This window comes from Gadus morhua, chromosome 5, assembly GCF_902167405.1.
Source record: "Gadus morhua chromosome 5, gadMor3.0, whole genome shotgun sequence".
Lineage (NCBI taxonomy): Eukaryota > Metazoa > Chordata > Actinopteri > Gadiformes > Gadidae > Gadus > Gadus morhua.
Genome location: NC_044052.1, coordinates 24,838,004 through 24,850,503, shown reverse-complemented (window position 1 = coordinate 24,850,503; position 12,500 = coordinate 24,838,004). Strand labels below are relative to the sequence as shown.

The following is a 12,500-nucleotide window of genomic DNA, read 5'->3' as shown; positions in this document are numbered from 1 at the left end:
TGGCAGGGACAAGAGCATTGGCAGCAGGCAAATTAGCTATAATGGCAGAGAGAAGGAGAGGGTGTGTGTGTGTGTGTGTGTGTGTGTGTGTGTGTGTGTGTGTGTGTGTGTGTGTGTGTGTGTGTGTGTGTGTGTGTGTGTGTGTGTGTGTGTGTTTGTGTGTGTGTGTGGGGGTGTGTGTGTGGGTGTGTGTGTGTGGGTGTATGGGTGTGTGTGTACATGCGTGCGTGTGTGAGTGGTTGTGTGTGTGAGTGTGTTTTAACCTGTGTGTGTGTGTGTGTTGTGTGTGTGTGTGTGTGTGTGTGTGTGTGTGTGTGTGTGTGTGTGTGTGTGTGTGTGTGTGTGTGTGTGTGTGTGTGTGTGTGTGTGTGTGTGTGTGTGTGCGTGTGTGAGTGGTTGTGTGTGTGAGTGTGTTTTAACCTGTGTGTGTGTGTGTCTGTGTGTAGCTGGGTATGCATTGTGTGCTATCCACTGTGTTATGTTGTGATGCAAGGCAATCATCAGAAAGTAGAGAAAGAGGCAGCGGCAGGCTAGGGTTCTTCTGTCTCCACGGGGTGCTCGGCGTCAGGCAGAGAAAGACTCAAAGTCCACAAAGACAAAGTTCATCTCCGTAGGAAGGCCGCTGACATGAAGAGTTGTATCAGGGCTGGGCTCATTACCAATGGTTCCTTTTATCAAATCTGGACGAGGACAGACACCAGCGGCCTAGAAGGGCCTCTTAAAACCATTTAGTCTCAAGCAGAGACGGTTTAGTGATTCATTGCTGACATACATGCCCTTTATATAAGATGTGTGTAAACATTATATGTTTTCACTTTCCAACATAGATAGTGAGGAAGATGAGCTAAGCATCTGTCATTTCCTCAGATCGTTTTTTGGTAAGTAAGGTACACGCAGGTACAAGTTACAACCGCACAATGGATGGCAATGGTGTTCACACTATAGTCTCACCTCCTGACCAAAAGAACAAGGGAATCAATGCATTGCAAAGGCAGCCTTAGGCGCTCATGTTAGCTCAATCTCAATCAATGAAAAACAAACGAAACCCCGATAGGAAAGCCGTGAGTCCCCGCCCTCCGCTCTCCCCAGGGCAGGGGGGGCGGCGCTGGTGGAGGCCTGCGTAGCCTCCACCAATCAGAGCTCTGTGACCCGGGCCCAGTGAGGCCCAGCAGCCCGGCCCGGAGCTCAGCCTCATGCCATCAGCCCCCGTCACGGTCCACCAGGACCTCCACGTCTCGACGTATTGAAAACCTTCGGCCACTGCACACATTCACATGCTTTTTGTGTATGTTGCCAGCAGCCTATGTATGACTCGGATGTATACACACATGAATACATATGCTTGTGTGTGTGTGTGGGTGTGGGTGTGTGTGTGTGTTGTATCGTGCCAGTGGCGCGTGGTCCCAAACAGGAAGTAGGCCAAAGGGGGATTAAAATGGCGTCTGTACCTCTTCCTCCTCTCTGGCTGAGATCCATGTGACACCAGCAAATTCATGTTTATGTGCGTGTGCGTGCGTGTGCGTGCATGCGTGTCTGTGTGCGTGCGTGTGCGTATGTGTGCGTGCTAATTTGTGCATCACAGAATTGGAAGCCTCCATATGTTGAATCTATCTCTAATCTTCCTCAACGGTTCAGTGCATGTGCGTGTGACAATGTCTGTTTGTGTGTGTGTGTATGTGTGTTTTTGTGTGTGTGTGTTTGTGTGTGTGTGTTTGTGCATGTGCATGATGCGTTCATGCTTGCTTGGAGGCATTTGTGCGTATGTGCGTGTGAGTGTGTATGTGTGAGCAAATACACACTCCCAAGCACACACACGTGTACGTGTGTGTGTGTGTGTGTGTGTGTGTGTGTGTGTGTGTGTGTGTGTGTGTGTGTGTGTGTGTGTGTGTGTGTGTGTGTGTGTGTGTGAGACAGTAACAGCCAGATCCCTGCTGCTACACTGCAGTGCCAGCCATAAGCCAAGCACCAAGAAATGACATCACCAGCTTGAGGGAACATTGTGTGGGTGTGTGCATCCATATAACTTGTGTGTGTGTGTGTGTGTTCCTGTGTCTGCGCCTGGGTGTGTATTTGCACAGGTGACTCTATATGCATGCGAGTTAATGTATGTATGTGCAAGCATATCAATGTTAAAGTGAAAAAATAACAAGAAAAATATCAAACAAATCCAAGAATAGTTCATCAATGTTTTGCCGTTACTCTCAACAAATCTTCAGTTCCTCTTCCCTCCCGTCATGTCAGAGACTAAACTCCCAGTGGGTCGTAAGGCCGACCACATCGCAATTGCAGAAGATGATGACACAATTGCTCTAATCAAACAATCACTCACAACTCCCTCATGAGACATGAATCTAAGACCCAGAAAAATACGCTGCCAAATAAACGCCAGAGACGCCATCAATCTCTGATAAGAGACCGGCGCGGGCCAGGCCTGGCCGACCGGCATCTCCACCGTCAGGGTGAGGCCCAGAGCCTTATGCCTGTACTCATATCAGACAGTAACTAAGACACCCAAGGGGAATATATCCCTATTGTAGAATTTAGTCCAGATTGAATTGAAGTTTCGGGCAATGTTGGTCCCTCAAGCTCTGATTCTTTTTCATCATAGCGACTTTACGCATCTGCCCGTAGTAAAACCAGGCTGTTGGGTCCATAGTGTGAATTAAAGCTTTCCAAAGAACATGTAACCAAAAAGTAAGTAAAGATTGGGCATGGTTAGCCTGAGGCTTAAGTACCTGCAGCGCTCCGAAGCCAACAGTGGAAGCTAGGCCGTAAACAACATGGTGAAAGTCTTACTGTAGATAGTGATCTCTTTTCGACAAGAAAGCAAACCCTCCCAAGTTACAAAACTAAGGGCCTAAAAAATTCAAAATGACTTCATTGAACCCTGTGGAAATCGCAGCGTTCAAAGCAGTTTAACAGCCAATCCAAACATGGCATCTTTCTATTTGTTTTGTGCAAATCAACTGCAAATAATCGTGTCAACAGGTTCGGGTTAGGGTTACCATAACCAGGTCAACAGGTTAGGGTTACCATAACCGGGTCAACAGGTTAGGGTTACCATAACCGGGTCAACAGGTTAGGGTTAACATAACCGGGTCAACAGGTTAGGGTTAACTTAAGCGGGTCACCAGGTTAGGGTTACCATAAACGGATCAACAGGTTAGGGTTAGGGTTAACCTAAGCGGGTCACCAGGTTAGGGTTGGGGTTAACCTAAGCGGGTCACCAGGTTAGCGTTAGGGTTAACCTAACCGGGTCAACAGGTTAGGGTTAGGGTTAACCTAAGCGGGTCACCGGTTAGGGTTAGGGTTAGGGTTAACCTAAGCGGGTCACCAGGTTAGGGTTAGGGTTAGGGTTAACCTAACCGGGTCAACAGGTTAGGGTTAGGGTTAACCTAAGCGGGTCATCAGGTTAGGGTTCGGGTTAACCTAAGCGGGTCACCAGGTTAGTGTTAGGGTTAACACTAACCTAAGCGGGTCAGCGGTTAGGGTTAGGGTTAACACAGTACCTCCTTCAGACAGCCCATGAAGTTGTTGCTGACGGGGGACCCCGGCAGGTCAGCGGTGCTGGGGCTGCCCCCCACGTAGAAGAAGTCGTCGGAGCCAAGCATGGTGTAGTCCTCCTGGGTGTAGCCCGTCGTGGTCAGGATCCCGTCCACCGAGATCGTCACCTGGCAACAGGGGAAGAGTCCATGACCCCATGACCCCAGAGTCGGCCAATGACCTTAGAGTCGGCCAATGACCCCATGACCTTAGAGTAGGCCAATGACCCCATGACCTTAGAGTCCGCCAATGACCCCATGACCTTAGAGTAGGCCAATGACCCCATGACCTTAGAGTCGGTCGGTCGGTCGGTCGGTCGGTCGGTCGGTCGGTCGGTCGGTCGGTCGGTCGGTCGGTCCGGTCGGTCGGTCGGTCGGTCGGTCGGTCGGTCGGTCGGTCGGTCGGTCGGTCGGTCGGTCGGTCGGTCGGTCGGTCGGTCGGTCGGTCGGTCGGTCGGTCGGTCGGTCGGTCGGTCGGTCGGTCGGTCGGTCGGTCGGTCGGTCGGTCGGTCGGTCGGTCGGTCGGTCGGTCGGTCGGTCGGTCGGTCGGTCGGTCGGTCGGTCGGTCGGTCGGTCGGTCGGTCGGTCGGTCGGTCGGTCGGTCGGTCGGTCGGTCGGTCGGTCGGTCGGTCGGTCGGTCGGTCGGTCGGTCGGTCGGTCGGTCGGTCGGTCGGTCGGTCGGTCGGTCGGTCGGTCGGTCGGTCGGTCGGTCGGTCGGTCGGTCGGTCGGTCGGTCGGTCGGTCGGTCGGTCGGTCGGTCGGTCGGTCGGTCGGTCGGTCGGTCGGTCGGTCGGTCGGTCGGTCGGTCGGTCGGTCGGTCGGTCGGTCGGTCGGTCGGTCGGTCGGTCGGTCGGTCGGTCGGTCGGTCGGTCGGTCGGTCGGTCGGTCGGTCGGTCGGTCGGTCGGTCGGTCGGTCGGTCGGTCGGTCGGTCGGTCGGTCGGTCGGTCGGTCGGTCGGTCGGTCGGTCGGTCGGTCGGTCGGTCGGTCGGTCGGTCGGTCGATTAGTTTTTCCTCCTCCTAATAAAGAGGTTGGATTCCGATCGAGTTCCTTAGATTGGTCGGGTCCCACAGCATCACGATAACAATGAGGAGAATATGATGACTGGAATGGTTGCTATGGAAATGAGGGATTCATATGTTCATATATGTGTAAATATTGAACCTTAATTGTTTATTTTGATTAATGCAAATCAACTTTTTGTCAATTTAATCAATCAATCATTCAATCAGGGTTAGGGACACACACACACACACACACACACACACACACACCACAAACAGAGAGGGTTGATGTAGGTTTGTGTCTGTCTGACGCCTGGAGCAGCGGGGTGGGCCGCTGTTTGTGGGGGGGCCCCAGTGATCCTACCTCAGCCGGATGCTGTTTGTGGGGGGGCCCCAGTGATCCTACCTCAGCCGGATGCTGTTTGTGGGGGGGCCCCAGTGATCCTACCTCAGCCGGATGCTGTTTGTGGGGGGGCCCCAGTGATCCTACCTCAGCCGGATGCTGTTTGTGGGGGGGCCCCAGTGATCCTACCTCAGCCGGATGCTGTTTGTGGGGGGGCCCCAGGGATCCTACCTCAGCCGGATGCTGTTTGTGGGGGGGCCTCAGGGATCCTACCTCAGGCGTGCCACGCTCAGATGCTGATGTGTTCTTTAGGTTCAGTATCAAATCTAAATTCAGGATTTGACTGCTTCATTTTTATACCATGAAATTAAACCACAGTTAGAAGGTTAGGTTAATACCGTCCAATTATCCCAGGGCAAAATAATGTATGCATCTATGGGCGTAAGCCATCTCTCAGTCCAAGAACGCTTCATGGCAACGCTTGAGTTGAGGTACGGTAGCCTTCACCAAAGCTGCCCAACATGGGAAGACCTAATTATCTTAGTTTGCTTAATTTCGGGTTATTATATTATAACATTATTAAAATATTTCGGTAGCACCTCGACACCTGCCGTCCAGGGGGAGAATTGGTAAGAACGACAGAGACATTAAACTAATAATCTAATATTTATTAAATGATCTAGGATCTTTTTGGTTTTCCATGGTAGAGTTCCCTTTAGACGTGTGTCTTCTGAAACCTTAAGGCACCATGAAGCACCATAAAGTAGCTTAGTTATTCTGACCAATGGGTGAATCTGAAAGCTATTCACGTGCACATATTATAGGTTTGCTTTTTTCCAAATTAAAATACACCGTAGGCATTAAAAGGAAGACGGGAATCGACAGCGGTGGTCCTCGCGGGTCCGATTCAGAAAGGAAACGCTACAAACAACAATCTGTCAATGTCTATATTTTTTTTTTCAAATATTTTAATATTCGTTGGGAAAACCTAACAATTATCCAAAGCTTGAAATTATATTTTTTGGCCAGCCCTAGTTTTATGTCCAGTGATAATTAACTTCCAACTTGAATGCTGTAATTTGGATCAGGTATCCAGTTGTTGCCATGACAGCACTGGAGTGGTAGAAATGTCTGCGTTGCCATTTTGCCCAAACTGAGTGAGTGTGATGCCTTTGCTGATCCCATGTCCTTGTGTTTTGGAGAAGAAAGACGTGGAAGGTTGGAAATTGAAAGGTGGGGAAGGGTTCAAGTCACGGCTTCAGGCCATGATAAAAAAGGCTCACGAGTATTCCTCGTGGCGGCAAACAAACCACCAAACAAACACAACCAGAAGAGAAGAGATACCTCTAGAGAATAAAGACTTTCCAGACACCGGTAGAAGCATAACGCTCTGGATGAACCAGAAGAAAGGAGAACAATGAAGCCGGGAGCCTCAAGATGCGAGTGAGAGCTGTAGTAATGGAGAACAGAAGCAGGAGGAACCCATGAAGGAGTTGATAGGGTTTAGGAGGTGGTGTACGACCGAACAAAGGGTGAAGGAGGTGGTGAACGACCAACCAAAGGGTGTAGGAGCTGGTGAATGACCAACCAAAGGGAAGAGGAGGTGAATGATGTGGTGAAGGAAGAGGTGGAGAACAAGCAAACACAGCAAACCAAAGGTATAACAAAATGAATTATATCTACCAGACAATGGAGTTTGTTTACCATAGCGAATCCCATGCCTGATTGCTTTGTTAAAAAAAAAATAGAAAGGAAGAGACAAATGTAAAACAATGAGCAATGGGTCCCTAAAATAATTGAGATTAATGAATGAAAACATAAAAGCTGTTACTATAGTGAGTGAAATATATCTTTGTACAAAACAAAAAGCAATAACAGAAGACATAAACATTGTGAAATGCCGAGCAAAGACAAAATAATAGCATAGGAGCCCGATGTCAGCTGAAATGTATAATTATAAATGATTACAAACGTCTAAAATAAAAGCTTCCTCCATGACCCCAGTCTTCAGTGGGTCGTAGCGCTCTGGTAAAGCTCATGTTCTCTCCCTTAAACCACAGCATCAGGTGGAGCACAGGCCCTGCCATTCCTCATGCTGATTGGCTCAAATGGATGCCAGGTGATGTCACATGACATTAGAAACTAAAGTGAAGTGATATCAACTGTCATATGAACCAATCAGAAAAAAAGCAAATAACAACAGCCTTTGTTAGATTACCGTGTGCACAAGTGTCATAAAGCATTAGAAACAGAGTCAGGTCACGAACGAAGGAATTATCTTCCTGCTGCCATGAATCGACTGAGCTCAGAGATACCTGGCAGAGGGCCGCCACTGGAAACAATTAAGATACATGGGAGTTAAAACAGAAATATAAAACACTAAAGAAAGACTAAAATAACAATATAGGAGACTAAAGAGAGTGACAACTTGTACAAAGCTCCCAAATGGGAATTTGTTTTGATCTTTTATTACGATCTTTAAATCCCAAACCGTCCCTTACAGACACTAAGCCCCCCCCCCTCCTGGCCAGGGGGAGGGGCCGGTCGGGGGGAGGGGCCGGTCGGGGGGAGGGGCGGTCGGGGGGTGCTCACCTGTCGGCCGGCGGGGCTCACCTGTCGGAGGTTGCGGGTGACCTTGACGTCGTGCCAGGCGTTGTCGTTGAACTTGCCGTTGACGGGCTCGACGATGGCCTCGAAGGCGCCGGAGCCCAGGTTGATGACCAGGGACACGGCGCCGTCCTTCAGCGCCAGGTTCACGTAGTCCGCCGACTTGCCGGTGTGGAGGATGAGGCCGTTGCGCTGCCAGGTCTTGAAGGACAGCGTGATCTCGTCGCTGCTGCTCTGGATGGGGTTCTGGGACAGGTCGTAGCAGAAGTACTCGGAGCCGCGGAACGTGGCCACGTTCTCCTCCCTCGCTGTCAGGTCAGGGGGAGGGGGGAGGGGGGGAGGGGGGAGGGGGGGGGCACAGACAACAAGGGTCACCATTACTAAAGGTCAAAGCGGAGGACAAGGTACGGTCGCACTTAGGTTTGTGTCCTTTTGTGTCCTGTCACACGTACTCAGTATGGATAGGACAACGAGACACACACCTCGTAACGCGTGTGGCCGAGCTGAGGAACACGCGGGTCACAACGCAGATCATAACGGTGTGGCCGAGGTGAGGAACACGCGGGTCTCACCGCAGATGATAACGGTGTGGTCGAGGTGAGGAACACGCGGGTCTCACCGCAGATCATAACGGTGTGGACGAGGTGAGGAACACGCTGGTCTCACCGCAGATCATAACACGTGTGGTCGAGCTGAGGAACACGCGGGTCTCACCGCAGATCATAACGGTGTGGACGAGGTGAGGAACACGCGGGTCTCACCGCAGATCATAACGGTGTGGTCGAGGTGAGGAACACGCGGGTCTCACCGCAGATCATAACGGTGTGGACGAGGTGAGGAACACGCGGGTCTCACCGCAGATCATAACGCGTGTGGTCGAGGTGAGGAGCAGGCGGGTCCCAACGCAGATCATAACGGTACCACATCGTACGTATGCTGTTACCGTTGGTTACATGCGGATACATGTTTAATAACAGCGCAACAAGGACACGGTAATCTCAAGTGTTACCAAGAGGTAATAAATTAATATTAATAAATAAATATTAATAAAACGTATTAATAATTATAGTTATAGTTTTTTTATGTATTTTATGTTCACAGGTTTGAGTAACCATGTGTACATTACTTCAGCATTTTAAAATAGGCAAAGAAAACCACAATGGCAGGCATATGATATTGGTATTAATGTATGTAACAGGATCATCAAAGGCCTCCCTGTCCATTCCTTCATACACTGACGGTCCTTCCCTCAATAGAAACATGTCTGACCAACAGGAGGATGCTCTCCCAGGGGGAGAGCCAGCCCCCAGATGCACCAGCAGCACATTGGGAGTGCTGATAACAATCAGCCCACGCCATCCAAAGGCCTAATCGGGGGGGTCATACTGCCGGTATCCTGTCAGAGAGCCGGAGCCGTACGCCACAACGCTGAAGGAAGGCGAGGACAGACAGACAGGAACATGAAGCTGAAGCCTCGACAAGCTTCCGGAAGGATGGAGCATGATGAAGTAGTGACAAGATAAATAAAGGTAGAGGAAATAGATACCATGTAAGGAAATAGAGTCTTTCGTACCTATGAAGCTTATCTGTGAAAGGATAGGATACTACTGCTTATGCTACGGTGCTGCTAATGCTAACGCTGCAGCTAACGCTACGCTGCTTCAGCTAACGCTACGCTGCTCCAGCTAACGCTACGCTGCTCCAGCTAACGCTACGCTGCTCCAGCCATGGGGAGCAGTTGTGTGCTCTGCATGCTGAACAAAACAAAAAGAGGAGAGAAAAAGGCAATTCAAAACAAAATGGCAGCCTCTCATGTGTCGATACCCCTCATGCATTCTGTTCTTATAAGAGAAGCTCTTCCCACGCGACATCTAGCCGTTTCATAAGCCCTGAGTGAGAGCCGTCCAACAGACTTAAGAGGTGTCTGAAGAGTGTCTTTGAATGTTACTGCGTCTAAGGAGCTCTTGTTTGATTGTTGTTAATAGGATGTATATTTCATTTGCTAATGTCTTATGTGTGTCATATGGTTACTGTTAGCGCATTTGAAAAAATACATATATGCAAATGATGGCTACTCAGGGAGAGACTCTGAGTGGGTGGGGCTTAGAAACAGATGAAACCAGCTGGGTTTGCCCTTCTGATGGGTGAGGGGAAACACGATCAATTCAAACACAGAGGACAAAGCACAGAAAGGAAAGGCACAACTTCAAGTGACTTCATTTGGCATTTTTTATTATTCTAATTATTCGGTTTCTTTTGATGTTATCATATTGCACAGTTTCAAATGTGATCTGTAGCCAAAATGATCCGCTTCACAATGGCCAAGCCAGGTCAACCGTACAACATAAATACACAAATATCCTTTACATGAGACAAACACACACACACACACACACACACACACACACACACACACACACACACACACACACACACACACACACACACACACACACACACACACACACACACACACACCGCTGTACTAAAATGAGGTCTATATAATTTATTTGCTGTTGGTATGACCAGTATGTACTGCATGTTATACAGTAGATGCAATATTTTTTTTTTTGTGGTGGCCAAAAGGTGGAAGGATTGTTTAGAGCTCCAGACATGAGATCCAATCAGCTGCTATCTCCAGAACCAGACCCTGACCCCCGCTGCCGCCCGTCAGAGAGGAGCCCCCATATCTGATCTGTTGATGTTGGCACCTCAACCTGACACTGCAGATAGCTTTGACTCCCTCAACCACGCCTCCAATCACCAAGCTTGGGATCAATGATTCATTAGCATGGCTGTAGTTTGAATCAAGGGCCTTCCCACAACAACGCACTCAAGCTGTAGTTTGTATGTTGTGGTTGGTAGGGAAACAAGCAACGTATAAGAATGTATGAAAGCAGGTACACATTGCTAACAAAGTTCATGTTTGGCATGGTTGATAAAAAGGTACCATGCGTCTTCAGCCTAAGGAGCTGATACCTAGCTGTGACTGCAGGCTTGGGAGGGCACTCGGCACAATGGAAGATCCACAACTCGTCCACATCAACTGCCCAGTGACCAGCCCAATGAGGAGAGCTCCTCCGTGCATCGGTCAAAGACTGACCCCATCATCAGGGCACGCTACGATGCAGCAGAGAATACACAGACGCATTCTCCACCCAGATCCTTACCTAACACTTTCTGTAATAGATTACTAAAGTTAGGTCAAAGTCAAACTACAGCTTGTGTCTGTTTTCCTCTCTTACACTGACGTGTGTTAATTCTCCTTTCTCTTGATATCTGCAATCCAGGCCAAACCAGACCTATCTCAGTCCACTGTTAATGCGAGGGCCCTTGGGGGCCAACAAAAGGGAATCACGCTCTTTTTGCACTTGAGGAAATGCCCCCCCCCCCCCCCCCCGTTTGTCCCATTTAAGGAGCACACACAAGTGTGTGTGACAGAAAGCATCAGATGGTCAGCAGCATGCCGTCCCCTAACATAAGTCCTGCTGAGTCTCAAGAGGCGGTCCATCGTCTGAGGCCCACCATGACCAGATTCTCGTTGTGTGTTTCTTTTATTTTCTATTGTTGTGAGGAAACCATCAAATCATGCTGACATGGTTTTTGTTACAGCTTTGTTAAGAGGGCGATATTCCAACCAAAATAGGCCACAGAAAAGTTCAGCTCTTGATTGCTATCGTTTGGGCAAAGCAATCATGGCCCTTTCCAATTTCCTCGAAATATGGAATTGTAATGAGTGGAAAATGAGTGAAAGTTCTTTATGACCAAAGAGAGGACGGGCGAAGAGATTGTTATCGGCTCATAATGGTTTTAATGGCGTCCGTAAGCCGTTCAATTCCGGGCTTCAACGTGATGGACGACCCCTGAATGAGTCGCGCTAGGGGTCATCCATAAAAGTGTCACAAAGAAAGAGGAGGTAGAAAATATAAGATATGGCCTCACTAAATCTCTCCCTTATGCGGGGAAGGCTGCGATGGGCACTATTCAAACGGCTCAGAACGCCATAAACTATGAGCTGGTTGAGGCTCGATACAAGCGCTCAGATCCTTCGGTGTATACAACGAGGAATGGAAACACAATAGGACACTAGGAGCTTCCTGCCATCTCAAGGTTGCAACCATCATGGAATGACATTTAGCTTATGTCTTATTTCCTTAATACGACGTTATTCCAAGCGAACATATTGTAAACGGTTACATTTCGATAGGATCGTGCACAAAGTCATTAGCCACTATATTTCAAGATTTAAAGAAATAAAGTCCATGTTTGTCAACACAAAAAATAGACAAACATAAAAAGGCTGTTCTCATATGAAGTTAAAGAAGCTTTGATTATCTATGGATTGGTAATGAATAGAGTGCCTATTCAATGAAGATTTACTTTACGAAGTGAATCATATGTGTAAGACACATCTAAAACGTCCTTGTGTCTTTAAAGCATGTCTAGCACTGAAACACAAAAGTCAAGGAGAGTGCCGTAACGGTTTGACTCAAGACAACCAGATACATTTGAATAATCATGGTTGAAGAATTTTGGATCACAGCAAAATCATAAAACCAATCTGGTATTTATTCACTCTTGAAAAAGTTTACCTCACCAAACCCAAATATCCCAAAGTTTAATCAAATCTAAAAAACTATGATGTGACAGTTCAGCATTTTGCTCTGATGAATGAGTGTAAAAGCACTGATAAATGAATAATATAGATTGTATTGTATGAATCATTAATATTTTGCAACAGGCTAATGGTAATAGTTCACATCTCAACGGCAGATGAATAAGTCAATGCTCCGGACATAATTGAGTGGCATGATGATTTATGATGTGCAGCTTCATTGATTGGATTTACACTTTGTTTTGATTGTTTGATGAATTCATGTCTGGGGCCGGAAGAGGGAAAAGTTGGACTCTGAGGGTCGTGACCTTTGGGAGTCCCCTAAAGCATGCTGTTGTAGCACAGTGGTCTGAAGGTCAACTTGTGACCATCGACACACACACACACACA

The 12,500-nt window shown here is 48.3% G+C and overlaps 1 protein-coding gene across 5 annotated transcripts in view; it reads right to left on the bottom strand.

Annotated features, from left to right (window-relative positions):
* nrxn3a (neurexin 3a) overlaps positions 1–12,500 on the bottom strand; it is a 199,108-nt gene that overhangs the window by 130,976 nt on the left and 55,632 nt on the right. For all 5 annotated transcript variants that reach the window (XR_003976788.1, XR_003976789.1, XM_030356758.1 and 2 more), the window contains exons 6-7: positions 7,502–7,803; positions 3,510–3,671 (exon numbers count right to left, since the gene is read on the bottom strand). Coding sequence is in view for 3 of the 5 variants with exons in the window: in XM_030356758.1 (XP_030212618.1) it covers positions 3,510–3,671; positions 7,502–7,803 (464 nt within the window). In the remaining 2 variants the exon portion in view is untranslated. The remainder of the gene's footprint in view (positions 1–3,509; positions 3,672–7,501; positions 7,804–12,500) is intronic.